Here is a 25348-nt window from a genome sequence, read left to right as displayed (position 1 = left end):
TTCTTGCTGGTCTGTTGCTTGTCCCAACCAGTACTGCAGCCTCTGGAAGCTGTGGTATTAGCCTTCCCCAGCGCTTTGCTGATTTGCCCCCGAGATTGCTGTCGTTTGACACAGTACATGGGGTCTCCCATGAGGCTCCAAGTCATGTTGGCCCTCTTTGTTGGCACCGGGACTGTGGGTCCTCAAGGCTCCTGTGCCACGGAGCGTGGGTGGGGGATGGGAGCAGCCCTAAGTGACAGTGCCACGGACTCTGCCGTTCTGAGTTTTTGTAGCTTTTTCTCGAATAAACGCCTTTCAGTTCTCCTTCAGTTAATTTCTAGAGTTCTTAAGTGGTTGTTTCTGAAAGTCTTGTCCAGTTTTATCACTGCCTGCTAGGGACAAGTTTCGCCAGGGTCCTCATTCCCCCTTTCTAGAGGGGTCCTGCATGTTGCTGATTCCATGTTGTTTTTTGGATATGCAGGATGTGACTATACTTCCAAAGTCAAAACCATACAAGAAGGTCTACTGAGAGAAAGTTCCTTCCTTCTCATCTTCCCATATCCCTTCCAGCCTGGTTCTTTCCAGTCCTCCTAAGTCAGCAGCCTCAGTACTTCCTGGTTGATTTTGCATGTGGGATGATGTATGTTCTTTATCAAACATATGGGTTTATTTTCTCATTTCCCCTTCTTTATTCCAAAAAAGGTGGTATTCTATATATGTCCTTTTGTACTTTGCTTTTCCCACCTAAAACCATCTCCTAGAAATCACTCAACATCTGCTCGTGGAGAGGTTTGTCCTTCGTTACAGTTACATGGCTTTCCTCCTCACCTGCGTGCTGTAGTCTTGTCGGCCAGCCCCTGAAGCTTGTCTGTGTACGTGGTTTCCCGACGGAAGCTACGCTCACCATTCTGCGGCCAGAGCTTGGGTTATTTTCTGACATTTTATAATTGCAAATAAAATTCTGCACTGAATAATCTTATGCATATTTTTACATTTTGTTGGAGGGATACCCTTAAGGTAAATTCCTAGGAGTGCGTTACTAGGTTGGAATACAAATACGCATTTAGATTTGTTAAATATTGCCAAATTCCCCTCCACAGGAGTAGTGCCATTTTGCACTCACACCAGCAGATGTGAGACTGTCCCACACAGCCGCGGAGTGGGAGTAGGTTATCAGTATTTTGAATTTTTGTCGATCTGATAGGTAAAAACTGATATCTCGATTTAGCTTTGGCTTCAGCTTGCATTGATCTTTTTACGAGTGAAACTGGAATTGTTTCACAAGTTTAAGGGACATTTTTATATATAATTTCCCGAGCTGTTGATACCTTTTGCCTATTTTTTTATAACCATCTTGGTCCTTTACTCCTTCAGTTTTCACGTTTTCTGTATGTCGTAGCCACAAGCCTCCTATTGGTGATTTTTGCTGCAATGGGTTCCTTCCGTTTTCTCGTTTGCCGTTTAGTTTTGCTTAGGGTACTTTTTTTTCCTGTGCGAAAGGTTTATTTTTTTATACCTGGAGTCAAATTCACTGATCTTCTTATGACGTCTGGATTTTTAGTCAGAGTCAGGAGGCCCTTTTACTATGTGTGGCTCGTAGAGGAATTCACTCTGTTTTATCTCGTATTTGAGCACTTTTGTCAAGGAGGTGTCCGTTCCCTGTACCTTCGTGAGAGCTTTTAATAGGAACGGTTGATAAATTCTTAGATGTAATCATATGTTTCTTCTTAAACCTATTAATATGGGGAAATATTTAGAATTTTTGCATCGGCATTCACAAATATTATGGGACTTTTATTTTCCTGCTCTATGTTTATCGTTCATATATCAGTGTTACACTTTAAAAAGTATTTGGAAGGTTTCCTTCATTTTCCACACTCTGAAGCAAAATATATACACATACATATATGTATGTACGTATGTATAGTATTAAGACTCTCCAGTTTCTGAGAGGTTTTGGTAGAATTCCCCCTGTGAAACCGACTGGATATGACACTTTCTCTCAGGGTAATTCCTTGGTAACTTTTTCTACTGATTTTTTTTTTTGGAAATCAGTGTGCGTAAGCTTTCTATTTCTGCTGAGATCAATTTTAGATAAACTGTATTTTGCAAGGAAGTTATCCATTTCATCTGGGTTTTGCGAATTCTTTGCATAGAAGTGTACCAAGCAGTCTATCATTATTTTAAAATTTTCCTTCACGGCACCTTCTCTTGTTGTTCCTTTTAGTTTGTGCTGTTTTCTCCCTAATTAAATGGTAGTTTGTCTATTTTATTTCTTTCATGTAACCAGGATTTTTATTATGTTAATTTGGTCCAGTATTTTACTGTTTTCTGCCTCATTAGTTTCTTTTATCTTTGTTATTTCCTTCCTCATGCTTTTTTTTTATTTATAGTCCTTTTTTTCTTTTTTTTTTTTTTTAGCTTTTTCAATTGGTAGTCTGTGTATTTTTATTTTTATTGATCTATGTATTTAGACCTATAAATGTGTGCTCAAAAAAGGATATTTTCCATTGTCGTGGTGTAGGGTTCTCTCTATATACACCCACAAAAGACCTACCTTAATGATTATGTCCTTCAGATTTTTAATGTCCTTTTCTTTCAGTCCACTTTGGCTGTCATAGGAACGTGGAATGTTGGACTCTCCCATCACTAATGTGTTTCTATTTTCCCCCGCATATCTGGTCGTTTCTGTTTTATATGGGTGGTGGCTGTGGTATTTGCTCGTTTTCCATAATTGTTGTAGCTTCATTATGAAACACAGTTTTTAGCATCACAGAAGATCCTTATTTGTCTCATTTAATGCTGTTTTAGCATTAATTACTCTTTTTTCTGATATCAGAAGCATAGCCCATGCTTTCTTGCTGTTTACACTTCCCTGGTAAATCTTGATTCACGCCTGTATTTTTCAACCATTTCAATCCCTGAATTTTAGACGTCTCTCTCTCTCTTTTTTAATTGCATAGGGTTGGATTCTGCTTTCTAGGCCCATTTGGATGTCTTTTTCTTCCAAGAAGCAAGTTTTCACTGCCATTTATCAATACAACCAGTATGTCTGTATTGTCCCATATTACAGTTACCGCCTGAATTATGTCTTACTGATTCTGTTGCTCTCTGTTCTGTGTGTCTGCTCTGCTTTTTCATTCAGTATTTCAGTATTTAAGAACGTTCACTTCTTCTTTTTCCTGGTGGTTTCCTTCACATCACTCGTTTTGTTCTGGCTGGATACCCCTTTCTCCTACTCAAGCTCACCGTGTTTGATGCGCTGGTTTCAACGCTAACCGTGGATGCCTCCATCATGCATGTAAGTCACACCTTCTGTATACTGTATCTCCAAGCTGCTGTTTTCTCAGCCTCTCTTCCTTCCCTCAGATTTGTATTCTATTTTGTCAGAACATAGTGTTATTCGGCCGTGACTCTCTCTGGGTCTTCGTGTGTAATTAAATACACAGATCGTTCACCGTCACTTCCCTTGCCAGAGCATTGTCCCCAACGGCGGCGCATAGCTCACCCTCTGGTAAGTTCCGGAGCAACACGCATGCATGCGATATTGGTACACACGAAGTCTGCTTTTCCATCCCTTCGCTAGAGGAAGGCCGGCTCGGCTGAGTAGAAAATCCTTGGTATGCACTTCCGTAAATTTGTTGAAAATATTGTTCCACCGTTGTCCTGCTTTCTGTCCTGTTTGTGATGAGTCTGTTGCCAGCATGCTTCTCCTGCCTCCAGAAGCTATTTCATCTTTTTGTTCGGAGGCCATCTTCTTTATTTGTAAAGTCTTACAGTTTTACTTGGAAATGTCTCAGAATGGATTATTCTAGATAAATTCCCTGGTACCCACACGGTACCAGAAATGCAAGGGTTAGATTTTTTTTTTTATGATTTTATTTATTTATTTGAGAGACAGAGTGAGTGAGGGAGAGAAAGCCCATGAGTAGGGACAGAGGCAGAGGGAGAGGGAGAAGCAGACACCCTGCTGATCAGGGAGCCCGATGCAGGACTCGATCCCAGGACCCTGGGATCATGACCTGAGCCGAAGGCAGACGCTTCACCGACTGAGCCACCCAGGTGTCCCACAAGAGTTAGATTTTATTGTATTTATAGAAATTTCCTTAGATAAGGCTTTAAATATTATTTCTATTATTTTTATTTCTTCTGCAGAGACTTCAGTGATATGAATGTTGGGCTTCCATTAACCACAGCCACTGTCTTTTTATTCTTTTCTTTGTGTCTCTGCTCCTTTAAAGTCTTCTCTGCCTCATCTATTTTTTAATGAGGTAATGTCCGTGTACGGTGAATTAATTATTTTACAGTGAAGCAGTCCAGGGCATGTAGCACGCTCACAGAGATGTGCCTGCTGTTTACGTCATATCTAACGATGTATTGCCAGATCCAAGATCGTGTGATTTACCCCATGTCGTCTTCTAAGAAACCTGCAGTTTAGCTCTTATGTTTGTACATAAGCTCTGACTTAGTTCTTGTTTATGGTGTGAGGAGGGGGGTCTGACCTCATTCTTTTGCCAACTTGTCCCAGCGCCATTTGTCGAAGAGACTATTCTTTCCCATTGAATAGTCTTGACGCCCTGTTGAAAATCAGTTGACCATGTATGTGAGGGATTCATTGGTCTGTATGTCTGTCCTCGTGCCACTACCACATTGTTTTGATTACCGTAGCTCTGTGTAAGTTTTGAAAGAAGAAAATGTGAGTCTCCCAACTTTCTTTTTCAACACTGTCTTAGCAGTTCAGGGCCCCTTGCAATTCCATAAACATCGTAGGATCAATTTTTCCATCTTTGCTTTTTTGAAAAGGCCATTATAATTTTGATAGGGATGGCACTGAATCTAGATCACTGGAGAATACTGTCATCTTGACGATACTGTCTTCCAATCCATGAACATGGATGCTATTGTAAAGGGACTTAAAAATCCTTTTCCTTCTCAGATTGTTCATTGCTGGGGGATCGAAACACATGATTTTCTGTGTTGACCATGTGCCCTGCAACGTCCCTGAACTCACTTAGGAGCTCTAGTAGTCGTTTTCCTTTTTCCTTTTTCTTTTTCTCATTTGAGGCTTCTTTGGGATTTTCTATAGATGGGATTATGTCATCTGTGAATAAAAATAATTTTTCTTCTTCCTTTCCAAAATAGATGCTTTTTATTATCGTTATTATTTTGCCTAGTTACTATGGCTAAACCTTCCAGCACATCATTGCAAAGCAGTGGTAAAAATGGGCATTCTTGTCCAGTTTCTGCTTTGAGGGGGCAAGTTTTCAGTCTTTTCACCATTGAGTATGATGGTAGCTGTGAGTTTTCCATAAGTTTCCTTATCATGTTGAGAAAGTTCCCTTCTATTCCTCTTTTTCTAGGAATTTTTATCCTGAATGGTCACCGGATATTGATTTCTGCCCTTGAGGTGCTCAAGTGGTTTTCTCCTCTTTCTGTCAATGGGATGTTTTACACGGATTGATCTTTCCGTGTTGAATCAGCTTTCCATTCCCGAGATAAATCCCACTTGGCCGCGGCGTGTGATCTCCACACTGTGCTGCTGGATTTGGTTTACTGGTATTTTGCGGAGGGGTTTTGCATCTCTAAGGACATTGATATCTAGCTTTCTCGTGCTGTACTTGTCTGGCTTTGACATCAGGGTGACACTCATTTTATAGGAATGTATAGCGAAGTGTCCCCCTGCCTTCTTTTTTGTTAGTTTGAGAATTGGTGTTAATTCATCTTTCAAAGTTTGGTATAATTCACCAGTGAAGCCATCAGTTCCTGGACTTCTCTTCTGTAGGAGTTTGTTGATAACGGATTCAAACTTTTAACCTGTTATATATCTGTTCAGAATTTGTTTCTTCTTGAGTCAGTTTTTGCACTTTGTGTGTTTCTAAGAATTTGTCCATTTCATCTAAGTTTTCTAAGTTGTCGAAGTATGACTGTTTATAGTATTCTCTTATAGTTCTTTTTATTTCTGTAGGGTCGAGTGTAAGATTCCCACTTTCTTTACTATTTTACTTTTACACATTGTCTCTAATTCTTTTCATAGTCATTCCAGCTTGAAGTCTGCCAATTCTGTTGAATGTTTCAAAAATAGCCCACTTTTTGTGGATTCTGTTGTTTTCCTCTTTCCTTGCATCTCTCACCAGTCTCGTAGTTATTATTTCCTTCTTTCTGCTAACTTTGGGTTTACTTTACTTTCCTTTTTCTAGTTCCTTAAGCTGTAAAGTTAGGTTAGTGGAGAACTTTTTTCTTTCTTAACGTGGGAATTTGCAGGTATAATTTTTTCTGAGCACTGCTTTCATTGCATCCATGCCGGGGTATGTTGTGTTTTCATTTTCATTCATCTCAAAGTATTTCCTAATTTCCCTTATGATGTCTTCTTTGACCCACTAGTTTTTAAAGAGTGTTTGAGTTATCTAATTTCCACAGGTTTGCTAGTTCTCCTTCTATTAGTGATGTCTATCCTCCTTCCATTTTGGTTAGAGAAGATACTTCATATGATTTTAATTTTTAAAATTTACTGAGATGGTTTTGTGGCCTAACATGTGACCTCTCTTGGAGACTGTTCCAGGTGAACTTGAGAAGGATGTGTATTCTGCTGTTGTTGGGTGGAGTGTCCCCTAGATGTTCGTTAAGTCTAGTTGGTTTATAGTGTTGTTCAAGTTTTCTCTCTCCTTGTTGACCTTCCGTCTGATTGTTCTATCCCTTACTGAGTGTGAGGTATTGAAGCCTGCAACTATTATTATAGAACTGTCAGTGTCTCCCCTCGATTCTGTCAATGTTTGCTTCATATATTTTGGAAGTCTGTTGTTAGAAGTATATATATTTGTAATTGCTATGTCTTCTTGATGAGCCGACTCTTTCCTCTTTGTCTCCTGTAACAATTTTTGACTTAAAGTCTATTTTCCCGGGTATTAGTACACCCACCCCAGCTCCCTGTTGGATACCATTTGCATAGACTATCATTTCCCATTGTTTCACTTTCAATCTCTTTGTGTCTTCAGATCTAAAATGAGTATCTTGTAGGCAGTGTAGGTTGTATAATTTCTTTTTATCCATTCTGCCAATCTCTTCTGATTGAAGAACGTAATCCATTTACATTTAGTGTAATTAATGACCAGGAAGGACTGCCGTTTTGCTATTTTTGTTGTATGTTTTGTGCATTTGTTTGTTTCTCATTCCTCTTTTACTGCCTTCTCTTGTGTTTAACTGATTTTTTAGTAGGGTGCAATTATTCTTTTCTCAGTCCTGTTATGTATATATTTTTTTATATTTTCTTGTTAGTTACCACAAGGATTACATTTAACATCCTAAACTTATAAAACTCTAGTTTCAACTGATATCAACAGCTTGGATAGCATACAAAACACAGCTTCTGTATGGTTCCCCCTCGTGTTGTTGTCACAGATTTTATCTTTACACGTTGTATTCCCAGTTACACAGATGCATAATTGTTGTTTCATGTATTTGTTTTTTAAGTCATATAGGAAATAAAGCACAGTTACAAACTAAAAGTACAATGATACCGGTTTTTATGTTTTCCTATGCAGTTACCTTTTAGGGAATTCTTTATTTCTTTGTATGACTTTGAGTTACTTTCTGGTGTCCTTTCTCTTGGGCCTGAAGAACTCTCTTCAGCATTGTTTGTAGGAGGGGTCTGTAGTGATGAACTCCCTCAGCTTTTGTTTATCTGGGAATATCTTCATTTTCCCTTCATTGTTTTTTATTTTATTTTGTTTTAATTCCAGTATAGTTAACATACAGTGTTATATTAGTTTCAGGTGCACAGTAGTGTCCCTTTATTGTTGAAAGATAATTTTACTAGATATAAAATTCTTGACTCATTTTTCTCTTGACACTTTAAAATGTCATCCCACTCCCTTCCAGCCTCCATGCTTTCTGATGAGAAATCTGACGTTACTCTTCACTGTGTGTTCCCGTATGTGATCAGTCATTTCTCTCACTCTTTTCATGGTTCTGTCTTTGTCTTTTAACAGTTTGATTGTAATGTGTTCCTTGGAGTTCACTGAGCTTCCTGGAAGTATCGATTACATGCCTTCAAGAAATTTGGAGGTTGCCAGCTAATATTTTCTCAAATATTCTTCCTGCTCCTTTCTCTCCTCTCCTTCTGGGATTCCGATTATGGATAGGTACACTTGATGGCATCCCACAGGTCCTTAGGGTCTGCTCCTTATTCCGTCAGATTATTTTTCCTTTCTTTCCTTAGACCTGATAATTTCAATTGATTGACCTATCTTCATGTTCACGGATTCTTCTACCTGTTCAAACATGCTAATGAAACCCTCGACTGGGTTTTTCCTTTCAGATATTATGGTTTGCATTTCCAGAATTCCTGTTTAATGTATCTTCATTTATATTCTCTGTTTCTTTATGTATTGTTCTCCTGGTTTCCTTCACTGCTCTGCCTACAACTTCCTTCCATTCTTTTGAGCATATCTAAGAAAGTGGACTAAAAGTCTCTGGTAAGTTCAATGTCTATACCTCCTCAGGAACATTACCTGCTCATTTCTTCTGTGAACGGGTCATAGTCTCTATTTCTTTACACGTTTCATAACTTTTTGTTAAAAACTGGGTGTTCTAAACATTATATGTAGTAACCCCAGCTATCAGGTTCTTTCCTTCCTTAAGGCTGTTTTTGTCTTGCTGTGGGCTACAGCTGTTCAGTGACTTCTAACCTGTTTTTGTGAAATCTGCAAACTTTGTCATGTTTGGTCTCTGAAGTCCTGGTCCCTGAGCTCGTGCTCAGCTTGTATTTTGACGAAAGGTTCCTTGAGTGCCAGGGGTCAGGAAAAGAGAGGGAGAAGGGGGGAGAGGGGAAAAAAATAAAAGAATTCATCCAGTCTTTGCAGGTTGGCTTTCTGCTGGGGTGCTGGGACATTTGTCCAGGCTGTTTACAATTCTGCCTTAGCCTTCACTTCCTTTTCGAGGTGGGCAGAGTGCTCAGCGGAGGGGAAGGCTCCAAGCGCTCTTGGGCATTTTCAATGCACACATCTCACCCTGGGCACGAGCTCAGCCTTCTCGGTTCCTCAATGTACGCGGTTACTTCTGAGTAGCCTGATTTCCAGTCAGAAGGATTTCTCCAGCTTTTCTTCCCAGGCTTTCTGTGCTCCACTGTGTACCTCAACGACAACTCTCCAGAGGTGGCTGGAATTTGTTGGACTCCCTTACGGCTTTTTCAAGGAATGCCCATCAGCTTTCACTTCTCCGCCCCTCCTGGAACCAAGGATCAGGGCCCCACGCTGGGAATGTGGACTGCCATCCTCACACCGCCACCGAGCTGGGGTTGGGGTGTTCTGTGGGCAAGTACAAATGCCACCGCGCCCCTGCCACTTTCACGTTGCCTCTTTCCCGACTGTTCCTAGTTCCGACAGGTTTGGGCACGATTGTTCAATGCCTCTGTGAGGAGAAGGGTCGGGAAGGTACATACTCCTCCTTTTTTGCCCAGGTCACTCACTTTCCTTCTGTCTTTTGACAAAGCTTCTTAAACGTCCATCTCCTGACTCTGTAGCCGTACAATGGCAGTGGTGGGAGGTGCTTAGGGCGTTATTCGAATCTGGCTCATTTCTACACTCACAGGCGATCGGAAGGCCATGGCGTTCTGTCTCCTCATGCTGCCCAAGGCACCCTCCATCTATGGTTTTACCTGCATTTCTTGGTTTTAGACTTTGGGGGAGGCTTGAAACGGCGGGGGGGGCGGGGGGGAGAAGGTAGCAGCGTGCCGCCGGTCTCCGGGCCTGGCTGGAGGTCTTCCGGAGGCACACCTTTTCCTTCATCTGCCCGTCTAATCCATCGGCAGATTCTCTCAACTCTCCGGACCTCGCCCACCCCTGGCCTGCCCTCCAGCCCCCTTCCCGGGCCACGCTGCTGCCATCCCTTTGCCTGGGTGGTTGGCCTTCCGTCTTCACTGGTCATTCAGTTTCATCCCTGCCTCCTCCTCTCCATTCTTCATAGCAACTCAAGGGAATTCTTTAAATATAAAGTGGACCTTGCTGCTCTCCTACTTAAAATGCTCCAGTAGCTTCCTGCCACAGTGTCTCGGGCCAGTTCCACTGAACACAGAGCCCAGTTCAGGAACCCTGTGCTGGGTACTTATTGAGACGACCTCCGCGGTGGGCAGCTGGGAAGCCGCATAGAGCATTCCTCAGAGCCGCCCTGCCAGCTGGTGAGGGAGCCAGGGTATTGATCTGTCTGCCGGGGGGGGGGGGGGGGGGGAGGGGCTGCCCCGCAGGGGGTCCACCCCGCTCTCACTTCTGGCCGAGCCTGTGTGGCTGCACGGCCCCGGGGTCAGAGATGGTGCTCACAAAAGCAGCTGGCAGGTCCCGGAGAGTAGGGACGGCCTGGGTCCTTTAGCGCCGTGCTCCCTCCGGGAAGCTCTGCCGAGCCGCCTGGCCCGCAAGGGGCTACGAGAACACCAGCCCTGTGGCCCCCGCCCTCTGGAACCAACCAGTTCCTAAGGAAAGCATCATCCTGTTTCTCCATTTGCTCTCTGATGACTGGAAATTCCTCGTGTTCAACCAGTTTGACTCCTGGGCCCACAAAGAGGCCAGCAGCATCGGAATGGGGCCCCTGTGCCCATGGTGGGCAGATGCCACCCTGTCCTTTCACAACACAGTGGTGTCCGTGAGAACTTGGGGGACACGGGGAGGGGGGCGGTCGTAGCCGAGTTCCCCTCAGGGCCCCCTGCCCTCTCCCTGCCTCCCAGCCCTCCTGCAGCCAGCAGGGACGGGGTGGGGGAGCTATGCTGAGCTGATTATTTTTGACATCAGTTGTTCACATAATTTTGACGTTAAGCCTCCCCCCAGCTCTGGGGTGGCTCGAATGTGTCCAGGCTCCAGCTTGGGGAGCTGTGGGGAGCCTCTCAGCCCCAGATCTGGCCTGGCTGGGAGGCGGCCTGGGAAGGGACCTGCGTTTCTCAAGCCCGCGCCCTCGGGGCCTGGGGGTGGGGCCCCAGCAGATGTCTGGATTTGGTAGCCAGGGCCTGGAGCCGGATGCTGAGAACGAGGCCTGCAACTCATTTCCCCATTAAACATTCTGAGAACATCTGCACCGGTTTCCAAGGCTTCTCCCTCACTAATTGCTCTGATTATTGTGTGAAGTGAGGCTCTGGCACGTTTCCGCGATGTTGTGATGAAGGTGAAAAGATCGCTCTTAATTAGATTAAAAACATTTTTTTCTTCCTCTGTAATTTTGCCTTGAAAATCAAGGCCACTTTTTTGTTTTCTTCATCCAAAGACCTCCAGAAACTTTCCTCCCCACCTCTCCAGAGGTTTCTTGGGAATGTCCTGTGAGCTCAACTCTTGGAGAAGACAGCACTGAGCCCAGATTCCATTGTATATTAACGTTTCCCGGGGCCGCTCTTGCTGCCGGGAACCAGCCGCTGAAACCGTGTCTTGGGAAGCTTGGACAGGGACTTCCTGAGCACGGGGACCCCAGAGGGTCGCAGACTCATGTGGGTGGCTGTGTTGCTCCCTTTTCGCTTCCTGCACGCGCTCGAGGCTGACCCTGTCCTGGCGCCGCGGCCGCCCCAGCGCCCCCGCCATTCAGACCCCACCCTGGGGTGCACAGCTCGTGTGTCCGGGGGCCGGCGAGCTCTGCTGTGAGGGGAGGCGAGGGGCCTCCGTGCCCTCTACTCGGGGGGCGTGGAAAGCCTGGGGTCCCCAGATCTGGCCAGGACTCCCAAGGTTGCCTCTGCCCTTGGCTCTCAGGTGGCTGCTCCCCTCATGTCAACTCTATCCGCACATCCCTGACCGGACAGGAGGCCCGGCGTGTTCCACGGTCGGCGCCAGTCTTCCCCTCACGTGGGGCGCGGACAGGGCCTCACGGAAGGGGTGGAGATGGCGGGCTGGCATCCCAGCGGGAGAAGGCCAGCCACCAGCATTCGGGGAGCCCCTTCGTCCCCTCTGCCCTGTGCCTCCCGCGCTCCCCTGGGACCTTGACTCCCCACATCCCTCCCTTCAGGCTCATACCTCACCCCTGTTTGTCACACACATTCCTGAGGACTGTCCTGGTAACAAATGATGGAACCCCGAAGTCAAGCGAGCTGAAGCACAAAAGGGACACTTTGTGGCTCGTACATCTGGACCCAGCTGTTTCAGACACAGCTGGACCCCGGGGCTGGGACGATCTCGCTTGCTTGTTCTCACCCTCCCCCTCCTGTGCTCTCCCCCCGCCCGCCTTGCTCCCTCTTCTGCTCTCCCGCTCCCTCTCCCCTGCCCCGCCCCCCCCCCCATGCACTGGCCCTGGGGACAGGGATGAGGACGGGGACAGGGACGGCTGTAGCCCCTTCCCAGGGGAACAAATGGACACCAGCTCAGCAAACCCAGCAGACAGAGGCCGTCTCTTTCCCCCACTGTTCCTGCCAGGGTCCGGGGCCCTGGCCCCAACCAGGGTACGAGCCATCCCGGGCCATGGGCCCCTTTTGGGGACAGCCTGTGGGTGTCTGAACCCTGCAGCCTGGGAATGGGGAAAGGGCCGCTCCCTGAGGACGATTCCGGAAGCTCTTCGCCAAAGCCAGGCCTGGCTGCCGGGCAGGCGAAAACAACAGGTGTCCACTCGAGCAAGGTATTTTCCTAGCGGAACTGGGTACCAGCTGTGAATATACATTCTCGCTCCACTCCTCGCCCCTGTCCCTGGCAGCTGTTGTGGGAATGGCTTTTACACTTTCTGTCCATGCTCCTTACTTCTCGCCTCTGAGTGGAGACACAGGTGGTGGCCGTGCTGGCTCGGGGTCTGTGAGCCGGGCACAGGCAGCTGGCATGGGCCTGGGGCCGCGGTGCAGCAATGTCACGCAGGGCTGGCTGCAGCTGTCCGGATGCCCTGGGGAGGGGGTTCCCGTTCACGGTGCTGGATCTGCAGGGCTTTGGCAAATCCGCCAAGAGGGGTACTCTTGGGGGGGCCGGCGAAGGGGCTCTGACTCGGGAAGGACAGGGGCAGCTTCTGTTTATCCCCGTGGGATGGGGTGACCCAGGGACCGCGCCTGTGCCTGAGCCCCGAGGGCCGGGGTGGAGGTGAGAGGCGAGGTCCGGGGCCAGGCACCCAGGAGACCACGCCCGCCCGGCAGGGAGAGCTCCAGGGAGAACTCCAGTTACACCTGGGGGATTACACAGGCTTTTAATCCGTGACGAGGGGACGAGGAGACGGGACGGCGGGGAAGTTCCCAGGTAGACTGTCCCCAGGGTGGAGGGCCGGGGGAGGGAGGGTGGGCTGCAGCCTGCGGCCAGTCTGACTTGCTGCTGGAGGTCCCATCTCATGTGGGGGACCCAGGGCACAAGGTTGCACCCTTCCGAGCTCAGTCTGCTCACTTAGAAGCAGGGATGGAAGCTGCCGTCCCACGGGGCCGCTGTGACGACGAAATGGGGTCACCCTCGAAGCAGCAGAGGGGGAAGGGGAGGTCCCCTCCTGCATCTCGGGGGAGCCAGGCGTGTCCCAGTGTTGGGGTTGACCTGGTCTCGCCGTGTGAGCAAGGGGGCCGTGTGGGGAGCCAAGGGACACGAGGGCCGGCACCGCTGGGAAGGAGGCCTGGGGCGCATGCGTGGCGGGCCCAGGCTTAGGGCCCCGAGGGGGTCGCTCCTGGCGGGGTGGGGGACCAGAGGGCGCAGGGTGGGAGCCTTGCACAAACGGCCGCCTCCCGGACGCGTGGACGTGCCGTCCCAATCAGAAAACATGACGTGAGAAGGAAGGATGCGAAAGTCACCCACCGTCTCTTCACCCAAACCCAGCCACAGTCAGCATTTTGGTCTATTTCCTTCCAGTCTTTTTTCTGTGCCCATATTTTTTTAAAGGAACTTGAAATCAGCCTCTTGAGCAGGGCTGCCGGCTGGGAAGGAGGCTGTAGCTGTTCGGTTCTGTTCTCCGGAGGGAGGGCGAGGCTTGGCAGCCGGTGTCGCCAGCTGTGCCGGTCGCCACGCCAGAGGCTGCGCTCGCCATCCCACACCTCCCATTTTCCTAGAAAACAAAATTGTTTTGTTCTGCCCTGAAAACTTAGGCCCAGATTCTGGCCTTGACAAGGCAAAGGCAGCCAAGGAATGAAAGCATCGGAACGCTGGGACCGTCTTAATGGAAGTGTGACTTCCTTGTCGCCAGGACACCGGGAGCTCTTCCCCCGGGGCCGGGCCTCCTGGGAGCCGGGTGTCTCCATGAGCTGGCCGGGCAGGTGCCCCGTGGACTCCTGGGCTCGTGGGCTCGGCCTGCTCCGCAGCTGGGAGGCCAGGGCCGTTGGTTGTCTTGTCCCATCTCGGGCTTCTTGGAGGTAGGGGCGACCAGCCCGCTCTCCTGGGACCCGGCATTTGCCCTTAAGCCCGTGCCTGAAGGGGGCAGCGTGCCGCTATATCTGGTGAGGACGCGAGGCCCCATCCCCCAGACTCCCTGTGCCTCCTGCCGCAGCTGTGACAGCCACGGGAATCAGGGGGGTGGTCTGCGCCCCCCGGCCACTGCCTGCCTGTGACGGGGGGAGGCAGACCCCGCGGTCTCCGACACACACACGGGGCAGAGTGGCGCCGTTCCTTTGGGTTTGGAAAAACACACCTGTGGAACCCCTCTTTGCCCCTTGCTGCGGGCCCCTCGTGCTGTTCCCAGGATTAAACCAAACAGCACACATTCTTCTCTGGCAGGTGCAAGCCCCACCCGCTCTGGGCGGCCAACTGATGTGCACAGCTCAATTTCCTAAAACACCAGGGCTGGGCCTTTCTCATGGGTCAGGTGGCTCCCCCATTCCTGCCGGCCCGCGGGCTCTGGAGATGGCACTCGTCATGTCGGACATTTACAAAGCAGCCCCGCTTTCCAGCCACCATTCTGCCCCTCTTTCCTTCTGTATACAAGTGATGCAGACATAAAAATATGTATTTGTGTTCTTTTTCCTTTCCTTTTTTTTTTTTTTTTTTCTTGAAAGAACATTTGAATCCTGGACGGAGTTTCAGCTCTGTCACTTGACAACTGTATAATATAACCCAGGGTACTTGAATCTCAGCCCCGAGTCTCTGAAATGGGGGCGGTCAGTGCTCTCGCCAGCTCCCAGGCCTGGGAGCCTTTGCATGTCCTCGCATTCCTCGAGGCTTACCGGTCACTTTGCTGTGCTCTCTGGGAATGTCACAGGCACAGAGCCCTTCGCTCAGAGCCCTTCTCCCGGGTGTGACTAAGTCATGTCTGTGCGGTTTCCTGCTGGAGGGCAGCCCTCGCCCCCACGGGCCGTGAGCTCCCGCGCTGGTTTCCCTCTCCCTGATCGCGAGTCAGGCACAACACCTTAGCACGTGTTCTTTGGACGTCCGGATCCTTCTTTGCTGATGTGCTCGTTTGCTGCCCGTTCTTCATTTACGTGGTTTATGTTTTCCTTGTTGATTCACATGAGTTCCTTCTGTGTCGTGGATACGCTTCTCCCGCGGTCGTGTTTTTACTCCTGAAGGTGCTGTTGGCTGAGGTCTCCGAATCCATCCGCCTTCTCCTGTACGGATATTGTTTAAGTCTTAGGAAACCCCTCGGAAGTCCGAGATCGTGAAGACAGTCCTTGTAGGCTCAGTTCTAAAGGCCTTAGATATTTGCTTTTCTTCGTAGGTCTTCAATTGCCCGGAAAGCCGAGGATGAATTTCTGGTATATGGCGGGGGGGGGGGGGGGGGCTCCAATTTAGCGTTTTCCCCACATGGACAGCCAACTGTCCCGGAGGGCCGTCTCCCACCTGCGCCAGCCTCCTCAGATCGTGGTGAGCGTCCCCACGCACGCGGGCTATTTCCCGATGCGCCACCCTGTCCCGCTGGCCCGGCCGCCTCGCCCCGTCTCACCGGCCACAGCTTGTAAGCCCTGCGGGGGTATCCGGGGGAGGAGGTGCTCCTAGCTCGCTGTTCCTCGAGAACATTGCCAAACCTTGACTTCTTGCGTTTCCAGAACAATTCCAGAATCGGGTGTCCCGTTCTAATACACAAACCTTAGGGTTTCTATTATGGTTCCAGGAGGACGACCCTTTCACCGTGGAGTCTTCCAGTCCGTGGAACAGAAGTCTGTTTCTCCCCCGAGTTAGGTTATGTCTTCTTCAATGGCGCTCGTCAAGGCCTAACCATCTCTCCTTAGGGTTCTTGCATTCCCTTGATTAGACACTGAAGAGTTTCTGTACTATTGTATACAGGATTTGTTTGTTTGTTCTTCCGATTTGGGGTTGCTGTGGTTTGCTGTGGTTTGCTTTGGTTTTACTTTTGCTTTCAAAATACTTTTTTGGATATACAGGAGAGGCAAAGTCGTGCAGAGTCCCTGGGTACCTTTCACCAGCTTCCCTAACGCCCACGGCCTTCTGTCACCCTGGTGTCACAGCTGAAGCCAGGAAGTTACCATCACAGCCACACCGTTCTCAAGCCGCAGTCCAGGTCATCCGTTTGGACCTCCCCAGTCTAACGACCGCGGTCCTTTGCTCCAGGATCCGTCGATTACGACACGGTTATATTCAGCAGGTCTTGGGGTTCTATCTGATCCGTGAGACCGCCTCCTCGGTCCTTCCTCGGCTCTCGTGACCTTGGCACTTTGAGGAAGGCTGGCCGGGTGTCCGTGTCCCACAGTTGGGTTTGTCTGGTGTCTCCGGGTGAGACTGGGGCTCTGGGCTCGCGGGGCGCAGGAGAGAGGCGCTCTGCCTGCCGCACCGCGTCAGCGTGATTTGTCACTGGCGCTGCCAGCTTGAGCCACGGAGCTGAGACCGTGTCAGACACGTTCTTCCCCGTTCCAAGTGTAGTCGCGGAGGCGAGTCACCGAGCGCGCTGTCCTCAGGGGAGGGCCTGGTGCGCCACCTCCCGCGGGACGGGTGGGAAAGAGTCGGTGAACCTGTGTGAAGAGCACCGCAGCCGTGAAGAGATACCTGAGGGAGATAGTCTGAAGTCTCCTTCAAGTTCCACCGACGGCTCTGAGCATTCATCCGTGGAGGAAGGCCTGCCCCTCCTTCCCACTTACTAGTTTGCATCAGGATGGGCTCGGGATACTTGTGTTTGAGCTGTAATTCAGTCCTGTGATTTATTGTGTGGTTCACATGGCTCTGGCCTTAGCCACCTGATCGAGGGTCCTTTGGGTTAGTTCCTGTGCCCACTGGACCTATGTCCCCCATCCATTCTGAGCATTCCCGTCCTTGGAGCACTAGACGGTAACGTCAGGCTCCTCGTGCATCCTTCCTGCCGTCTTCAGCCAGAGAGCCCTGGTCCCTCCGACCGGGAAGTGGATGGTGTTAAGAAACCAGGATGTGGCCCTGGGGTGCTCATGGCTGCCGGGTTGTCACGGCTTCCCCCCTGCAGACAGAGTGAGGAAGTATATATGCGTCCGTCACCCAGGGACGCGCACGTGTCTGTAATTACGGCTCTGTCTGTGGGACGTGCGATGCAAGTTCACACTGAAATTTCTGGCCACCGGGTCATTTGTACCACCCCCTCCCCCCATGACACACACTCCGTTTACTGCTGTACTTCTCAGAGAGTGAGAAACCTGGCTCCTGCTACTGATAATTTGTTTACTTATTTGTTTAACCCATAGTTTCCCTACGAGAAACACAATTACCAACTAGAGCCCTGTGTTTATGACAGTCCAAAGAGGCCACCTCCCTCTTGCCATCCTCCCGGTGCTATGCGGTACGATGTCACACATTCGTCACACAGAATTCACTTTTCGCAGTCTGCTTTCATTCCTAGGATCCTAGAACAGGCTGGTTGATTTTTTCTTTTTTTTTTTTTTTAGTTTGCAAACAGTAAAATCGGTTCTTGGAGAGAGACAGCTTTGTGGGTTTTGACGAATGCCTGGATTCATGTATCCACCAGCAGAGCATCATAGAGAGAAGTTGCACAGCCCTAGAAACTCCCTCGTGCAACCCTTTGGAAGTCAGATACTCCCCCTCCCGTAAACACGAGCAGCCATTGACCTGTTTTATGTCCTTGTAGTTTTGCCTTTCCCAGAATGTCATATAAATGGAATCATAGAATACATAGCCTTGTACCTCTGGTCTCTTTCACTGCTTAGCGGTATGCATTGGAGAGTCACCCGTGTTGCCCCACGAATTACTAGCCCATTTCTTCTGGTTGCCGGGCAGTGTTCATTGCACGGCTCGAACACCGTGCGTCTACCCGCTCCCCTGCTGAAGGACGTCCTGGCCGTTTCCAGGTCTGGGCGACTGTGAGGGAAGCGGCTGTACACGTTTATGCACAGGTTTGAGCGTAAATTTTCGATTCTCCTGGGTGAGTATCTGGGAGACGGACCGCTGGGCCGCTCGGCAAGTGCATGTTTAACCCGAGAGGACGCCGCCGAACTCTCTTCCAGCGCGGCCCCACCATTCTGCGTTCCCACCCGTGGCAGTGAGTTCCAGCCGCTCCGCGTCCTCGTGAGGGCGTGGCATGCTCAGGTCTCAAGCTTTAACAAAATTTAGTCATTCTAGAGGGCGCCTGCGCGGCTCAGTCGGTGATGCGTCTGCCTTCGGCTCAGGTTATGATCCCAGGGTCCTGGGATCGAGCCCCACATCAGGCTCCCTGCCTGGTCGGGGAGTCTGCTTCTCCCTCGGCCCCCCTTGTTCTCTCTCTTGCTCGGCACTCTCTCTCTCTCTCAAATAAATACATAAAACCTTAAAAAACAATTAGCCATTCCAGGAAAGGTGTTGTGGTTGCTGACTGTGGATTTACCTTGCGTTTCCCTAACGACTACCGACGTTGACTGAACCGAGCACCCTTCTCCACGCTTGCCTGTAATCCATTTCCTAAATTGGTTTGGTGGCTTTCCTTGTTGTCAAGTCGCAAAAGTTCTTTATGTGTTCTCGATATGAGTTCTTGGCCAAAGAGGAGACATGGAAATACCTTCTTCAAGTCTGTAGCTTACCTCTGCTTGCCTTAGCAATGTCTTCTGCAGAGCAAATATACCTGCGATTGTGATAAACTCCAATTTATCAATTTCTTCCTCTCACCGATTGAGCTTGTGGTGTTGTCCTTCAAACCTCATTGCCAAATCCAAGGTCCAGAGATAGTCTTCTGTGTCTTCCTCGAGAAATTTTATATTTTATGTTTTACGTTAGTTTCTTAAGATTATGTATGATATAATAAAAAGTAAATAAAAATACATTTTTAAAAAGATTGTACAGGGTCCTTTTACACTTTCAGATTGTTGGTGAGCACCCAGAATGTGAGGCATAAATGGTAAATGCGGTAAAATGTACACACACAACATTCATGCATTCACATCACAGGTAAATGCAGGGACCGGCGTATCCCTTTGAAGTGGGAAAATCTTCTTTTTACATAAAGCAAAAGATAAGTGTATCACTTTAGACATGTAAAACATTTTCTGGTATGAAAACAACCATACTCAAAGGCTAAGACCAAAGATAGCCTGGGGAAGATTTCTGTACCTTACATGACAAAAGGTTAATATTTTAATCGGTAAACAATTCCTACAAGTCGACAAGCAAAAATGAGCAAAAGATGTGAACAGGCAAGTCGGTTCTGCAGGAGGAAGTCCAAACAGCCTCCAGGCCACAGCAGGCCTTCAGCGCACCAAACAGCTTCCTCCGTGCCTGGCGGCCCCGGGAAGAGCGCCAGCGGCTGGTTTGGGCCCGGACGTGGGCAAGCTGTCACGTTCACACACTGCTGGGGGAGTCTGTGTTGCTACAACGTCTTGGGAAGGCACTTAAAATTACCGAGGACGCACCCTCTCACCTGGCCCCAGCGCCAGGATTTCTTACAAACGGGTGGCGCATCGTTGCCTTGAGTGGCGTAAAGCTAGCGGAGCCTCCGTGTCCGTGGCTGAGTGACCTGTGGCAGATGTAAACCACGGACGACTGTCCAACCACCCAGACACAGATCCACATCTCCTTCACCTGTAGAGAAATGAGCATGTCGCAGGGGGACAGGAACAGAGCAGTGACACGTGTATAAGAAAAAGAAGTCTCACCTGGTGTCCGCTGGTACGACGAGCAGAGAGGGGTGAGCTAGGAATCCACAGGGCGTTCACACGATGACCTTGGAGGAGGCGGGCCTTCGTGAATCTTTGAGTTGTTGCACTTCTTACAATGAGTACTTATGTCTTTAAAATAAAAGCTTTAAATGGAGAAAAGAAAGATCAGTCCACATTGAAAATCCGGGCCGGGTAGGTCTCCTTATCAGCCCTGACGTCAGCCCCAGGTTGTCGAAGATGGCCCGGGGACCTGAATGCGACACAGGCTGTTGGGGCGAGGAGGTTCCCACGCCTCCCTTGGGGTCTGGGTGGCCGGTGTGGCGCCGTGGCCTGAGCTGGGGAGGCGGGGAGGAGCTCTGTGGCTGCTTCCCTCTCCCAGGCTTGTGGCTCATCGTGGGCAGGAGACCACCTTGGGTCTTCGCCGGTGCGAGGCCCTCTGTCTGCAGGAGGGTCAGTGGTGGTGAGAGTCAGGGTCTCTCAGCCGACCGGTGCTTGTCGGCTGTTCTGTTGACCTGAGTGTCAGCTGTGAACCTGGGGACAGGCCTGGACACCTGAGCTCAGCCCAGGCAGTCCTCCCCCTGCAAAGGCGTCACGGGCCTTTGAGGCCTCAGGCACATGGGGGCCATTTTAACCTGCCACCCCCAGATCCTCGGGGCAGAGGCTTCACGAACCATCCCCCCTCCTCACCCAGCTCTGCGAGTAGATGTCTTGTCGGTTTGGGGGAAGGCTCGGGGCGTGCAAGTCTGTGCCCCCGGCTGGGGTGGCCGGTTGGGGTGGGTGTCTGAGCCGGGCTCTGAGCAGCCCTGGGCCCCCTGGGTCCCCTCGAGCCTTCGACAGAGGCCTCACGTGCTGTGCCACGCCTATCCCCACAGTGAAGAAGAGCCCCACGCTGCTGGAGGTGAGCACAGCCCACTTTGTGAGAACCAACAGCTTTGCGGAGGACCTGGACCTGGAGGGGGAGACGTTGCTGGCGCCCATCACCCACGTGTCACAGTGAGTGCCCGCTGGCCCGCCCGGGCCGGGCTGCAGGGCCATGGGGCTCAGAGGGGCCGGTGTGGGGCTCAGGCCTGCTCCCCTAGGGCTCGCCACTTGCCCCCTGCCCTCGGCGAGCTGGGGCCACTCGCTGCCAGGGGCCGGACCCAGTGCCCAGGCACCAAGCGGGGAGAAGAGCAGGGGCATTTCCCGCCAAGTCCGGGAACACGATCCTCTCGTTTTGACTTGGGGAAAACCAAGCTGATCATTTTCCACTTGTTTTTGCGCCGTGCGCGTCTGAGAAGATTGTTTTTCTCTCCCCTAGCCCCCTCCCCCGCCCCCAAGAAAGAGACGACTTTGTTTTTCAGCATTTCCCCGTAGAACCCGGCCAGAGCCGCGGGGCAGATGCCGAGTGCTGTCTGCCAGTCGCCGTGGCTGTCCTCAGGGGCTCCTTCAGGTGGAGGAAATGGCTGATTTTCCACGCCTCCCAGCGGGCCCTCCCCCGAGGCACAGCTGGCCTGGGACGCGTGCCCGCCCTCCCCCGCTATCGCAGCCCTGCCAGGCCAATCCCCAGGGCCCTGCGTGCTGTGAGTCCCTTGCAAGGTGGGAGTCAGTGCTCCCAGCAGGGCCACCCAGGGGGGCAGTGAGGGGTGGGGTCCGTGGGGCACTCGGGCCCATTCTGGCCACCGCCCGGCCGGGGATTGCCCCGGACAAGTCCTGTGTGAGGATGTGTGCGCGCCGCTCGGCCCTTCGCGGGCTCGCTTGCTGACTCGGTCCCCTCTCCACGGACACGTCGAGAGGCCTCAGAAGGGCGTGCGCGTTCCTCCAGGGGTCTGGGCGTCGGCCTGAGCCGTGTGCGCCTCTCCCGGGGTGAGGCCCTGGGCCTGCCGCTGTTGCCTCGCAGGTGACAGAGGAAGTGGGGACCCAGGTCGCAGGGCCTCCTGGCTGTTCAGGCAGGACTGGCAGAGTCGCGTAGCCAGAATGCGAGAAAGACGGGACCGTCTCGGGCTGGTACGGTGCTCAGGCAGGACCCGCCGGCCCTCTCTCCAGGCCCCTCAGGCTCACGGGGAGGTGGACACTCCCCCGTGGCTGGCAGGGTGCCCCCAGGAGGTGCTCCCCAACTTAGTGGGAGCCGGCCAGGTCACTGGGAAGCAGGGGCAACTCGTCCTCATGGACCCGGCCCGAGTGGGCTGTGGGGCCCCCACCCGTCCTGGAGATGACCAGACAGGCTTGCTGGATAAGTGGGCGGGAGCGGAGGTGTGAACAGCCGGGGGGTGGGAGGGCAGGCGGGCTGTGCGGGGCAGGCCGGTGCCCGCAGGCAGAACGCTGTCTTACCGCTTTGGCAGAGGCCTGTACAGAGTCCAGCACACGAGACAGACCACAGAGTGGGAACAGTTGGAGTTCTGTGGCTGGTGTTGTCCAAAACACAGGTGCAGCGCCGGCTCAGAGCCTGCTGGGAACCGCACCCCTCGGGCAGGTGGACCTCACCCAGACCTCACTGTGCCTGCTGCCCCTTCCTGTCCCCCGAGCCACTCTCCTCCTGTTGGAGCCTCTCCTCCTTTGTTCTCTTGACCGTAGCCCAACCCCTCAAACACACACACACACACACACACAAGGAGTCCCACCCGGGAAGGACAGGGCTGCCACCCACCATCCACGCAGCTGGGTGGGGAGGCCTCCCCAGCTCCCTGGCCCCGCGAGACCCCCACGGGGGGCCCAGGGTGAGGTTGACAAAAGACTCGGGACTCGGGGGAGCCGCACAGACAAGCTCACAGTTGCCCCCAGCGGTCATCACCCCTTTGGAGGTGACGGCTGTCGGTCCTGGCATCAGCACACACCAACTGTCCAGGGGCCGCAGGCCGCCCGCCTGCTCAGGGTGCCTCAAGAGGCAGTCCACGCCAGCACAACCTGGCTCTCCGGGGGCGCTTGGCCATTTCTCCTCCAGGACTGTGGCCGTCAGACCGGAAGAGCCCGGAGCCCCGTGCTGGCCATGGGCCGGCTGTGGGCCTTCTCGGGCCAGCGCCCCCAGCGTGGCAGGCCGGCTGGGAGGAGGTGTCTTCGGTCACCCCCAGTGCTGCCTGAGCCTGTGCCCCAGTCCTCAGCCAGGTCCCCATGCTAGAACCTACAAGGGCTTCTCCCAGCAGACCTGTCCAGAAGCGGGTGTGAACCAGCTGGGGCGGCAGGCAGGTGTCCAGGCAGGTACTTGGGTCTGTGATGGTGGCTGGGAGCACGGAGACTGAGGTCAAGACACTGCGGTCTGGTCAGGGCGGAGTCAAGGTGAACCAGCAGGGGACCTGTACAAACGCGTGCGCCTCAGGGAGCCCTGCTGGGGAGAGTGGGATGGAGGCTCAGGGGGAGGTGCCGGGGCCTCAGGACCTAGGCGCCCCCCAGCTGCAGGCTGGGCAGAGGGCCCCACCACCACGCCTGGAAGGAGAGGAGGCTCCGGTGGGCACCGTGTTTACTCAGGGCCGCGCCCGCCCTGTGTGTCCACGCTGGGGCCATGTGCCTTCACCTCTCGCCCGGCGCTCCTGGCGATCCGTGCCCCTAATTAAACTTGGCTCCAGCCGCTCGGGGCCACATGGAGGCTCCTGCAGGCCGCCCGGCCCCATGGACCCCGCACAGGGGACAGAGGCCCGTGCCCTGGTGTGTGCGCGAGGGACGGGGATGTGCACGGGGGTCTCGCAGGGGGCAGAGGGGGTGGGAAGCAGTTACTGAAAAACAGATTCATTTTTCTTCAGCATTTTACTGAGGTTAAGTGTATTACCACGTTGGGTCAGTTCCAGAATTCAAATTAAAAGCATAAATAAAGACACATTTTGTTTCCATCTCAAGCTCTCCCCACCCGCTGGGCCCCAGGGAGGTGAGGTCACTGCAGCCTTGATTACGGGAAGGTCCCTGGGGCTGGGCGAAGCTCCTCTTTCCGGGGCCTGCTGGCCATTGGTGGGGCGAGGGGTGGGGGGGCAGGGGTCGGCGAGCAAGCCGGGTGCTAACTAGGGAGTCACCAGGACGCTGTGGGTCGGGGAGGCAGAGTGGTTTGGGCCCCATAAGCAAGCCCCGCGTCCCCTGCAGCCCCGGGCCCCCACACGGCTCCGGAGAGCTGGGCCGCGGCCGGGCACATGCCTTCAGACAGCCAGTTTTCCAGGTCGGAAGGGAGCCGCTGTCTGCCTCGACTCTCCACACCTGTGTCCCCGCCCCCAGAGCCTTGCCACAGGGCCTCCAAGGGGCAAGTGTAAGGTAGAGACGGGGCATCTAGGAGAGGAGGGGAGCCCCGCACCCCAACAGGAGCCGGGATGAGTTCCTGGGCTCCTGCCCTGCCCACTGCCTTCTGCCCCCTGAGGGCCACTGGTGGGACAGTGGGAAGGGAGGGCCTTGCACGTGGTGTCCCCATCTGAAACGGCCTTGTCACTCGACTGCAGCCTTCAGATTCCTGCTCCGTCGTCCTTGCCCCTGGGGAGCCCTCTGTCTGTCAGGGCTCTGTCCCAGCTCCCCGAGCCCTCAGTACAGGGCCCCACCCTTGGTTTCTGGGGAGCAGGGTATGTGTGGCCCCTCTCAGGCTCCCGCTCCCCACTACTCCTGAAGCCCCGGGCCCGAAGGAGCTCAGAGACTGTGGCCCCTGCCCCAAGGCAGGCAGGACCCCCACCCAGGGCCCAGCCAGCATCACCTGGGACGAAGCGGTGAGGGCCGTGGTGCCTTGGGAGGGGGGGCTACCACGCAGGGCAGGGGTCAGCTGGTCAGAATTGGCTGCAGCATGGGGATCTGTGGCTCTGATCAGGCCTGCATGCACGCATGGCCTGGGTACCCTTGTCTCAGCAGCTTTGGGAGACGGCAGCCACTTCTGTGAAGCCCCCCACTCCCCCCTCAGATGCCAAGGCAGCCAGGCCTGGCCAGGAGTTCACATCCGTCCCATTGGGTACACGCAGACACCCCAAGCAGGTGTGCGAGAGGCCAGGCCTTCCCATGAAGGGTTCCCCTGGAAGAGTGGATGCCCAGCCCCTCCATCTCCCTGTCATGCCGTCGTGGCTGGGCGAGGCTCAGCTCCCGCTTCCCAGCCACCCCGGCCCGTCCTGCTCCGCGGGGCCCAGCACAGCCTGACCCCCTGTGCGTCTAGATGGGCGTGGGGAGGGCCGCGGGCCTTCTAGGGAAGGGAGGCAGAGGCAAGGCAGGGCCGGGACTGGGGCTCCGTGGGGCCCCTCCAGGTGACCGTGAATACCTCCCCAGCAACTGTGTGCCTGTGGGCCTCCTGTGACAGGACAGCTTGTAGATCCTTGAGCAAAACCAGCCCCGGGTGCGTTAATTACAATTTCCACGTCTCCAACTTTCTCCTGGACCCTGCGGAGTCTCATGCCAAAACGCTCAAGTGTCTCTTTTCCAGCAAGGCCGCTGTGGCCTGGCTTTCGTCCACATCACTACTAATGTCTCCTGAATTCTGCGTTTGTCAGCGAGGCCACGGCCAGCCCCATGCCTTCTGGAAACGGGGGCAAATGTCGCAAGGCTCGGCCT

The 25348-nt window shown here is 52.5% G+C and overlaps 1 protein-coding gene across 3 annotated transcripts in view; it reads left to right on the top strand.

Moving 5' to 3' along the window:
* The window catches only part of KCNQ1 (potassium voltage-gated channel subfamily Q member 1), a 322363-nt gene that overhangs the window by 123145 nt on the left and 173870 nt on the right, over positions 1-25348 (top strand). For 2 of the 3 annotated variants that reach the window (XM_045770689.2, XM_045770690.2), the window contains exon 11: positions 20749-20869. In XM_045770689.2, coding sequence (XP_045626645.2) covers positions 20749-20869 — 121 coding nt within the window. Of the gene's footprint in view, positions 1-16198; positions 17661-20748; positions 20870-25348 lie in introns of those variants that run through there. The other variant, XM_045770691.2, reaches the window with a different exon arrangement.

The sequence above is a fragment of the Ursus americanus genome, chromosome 24 (genome assembly GCF_024610735.1).
Source record: "Ursus americanus isolate L20-20 chromosome 24, mUrsAme1.1.p, whole genome shotgun sequence".
Lineage (NCBI taxonomy): Eukaryota > Metazoa > Chordata > Mammalia > Carnivora > Ursidae > Ursus > Ursus americanus.
The sequence above is the reverse complement of the archived record's forward strand: the minus strand, read 5'-3'. Positions and strand labels throughout refer to the sequence as shown.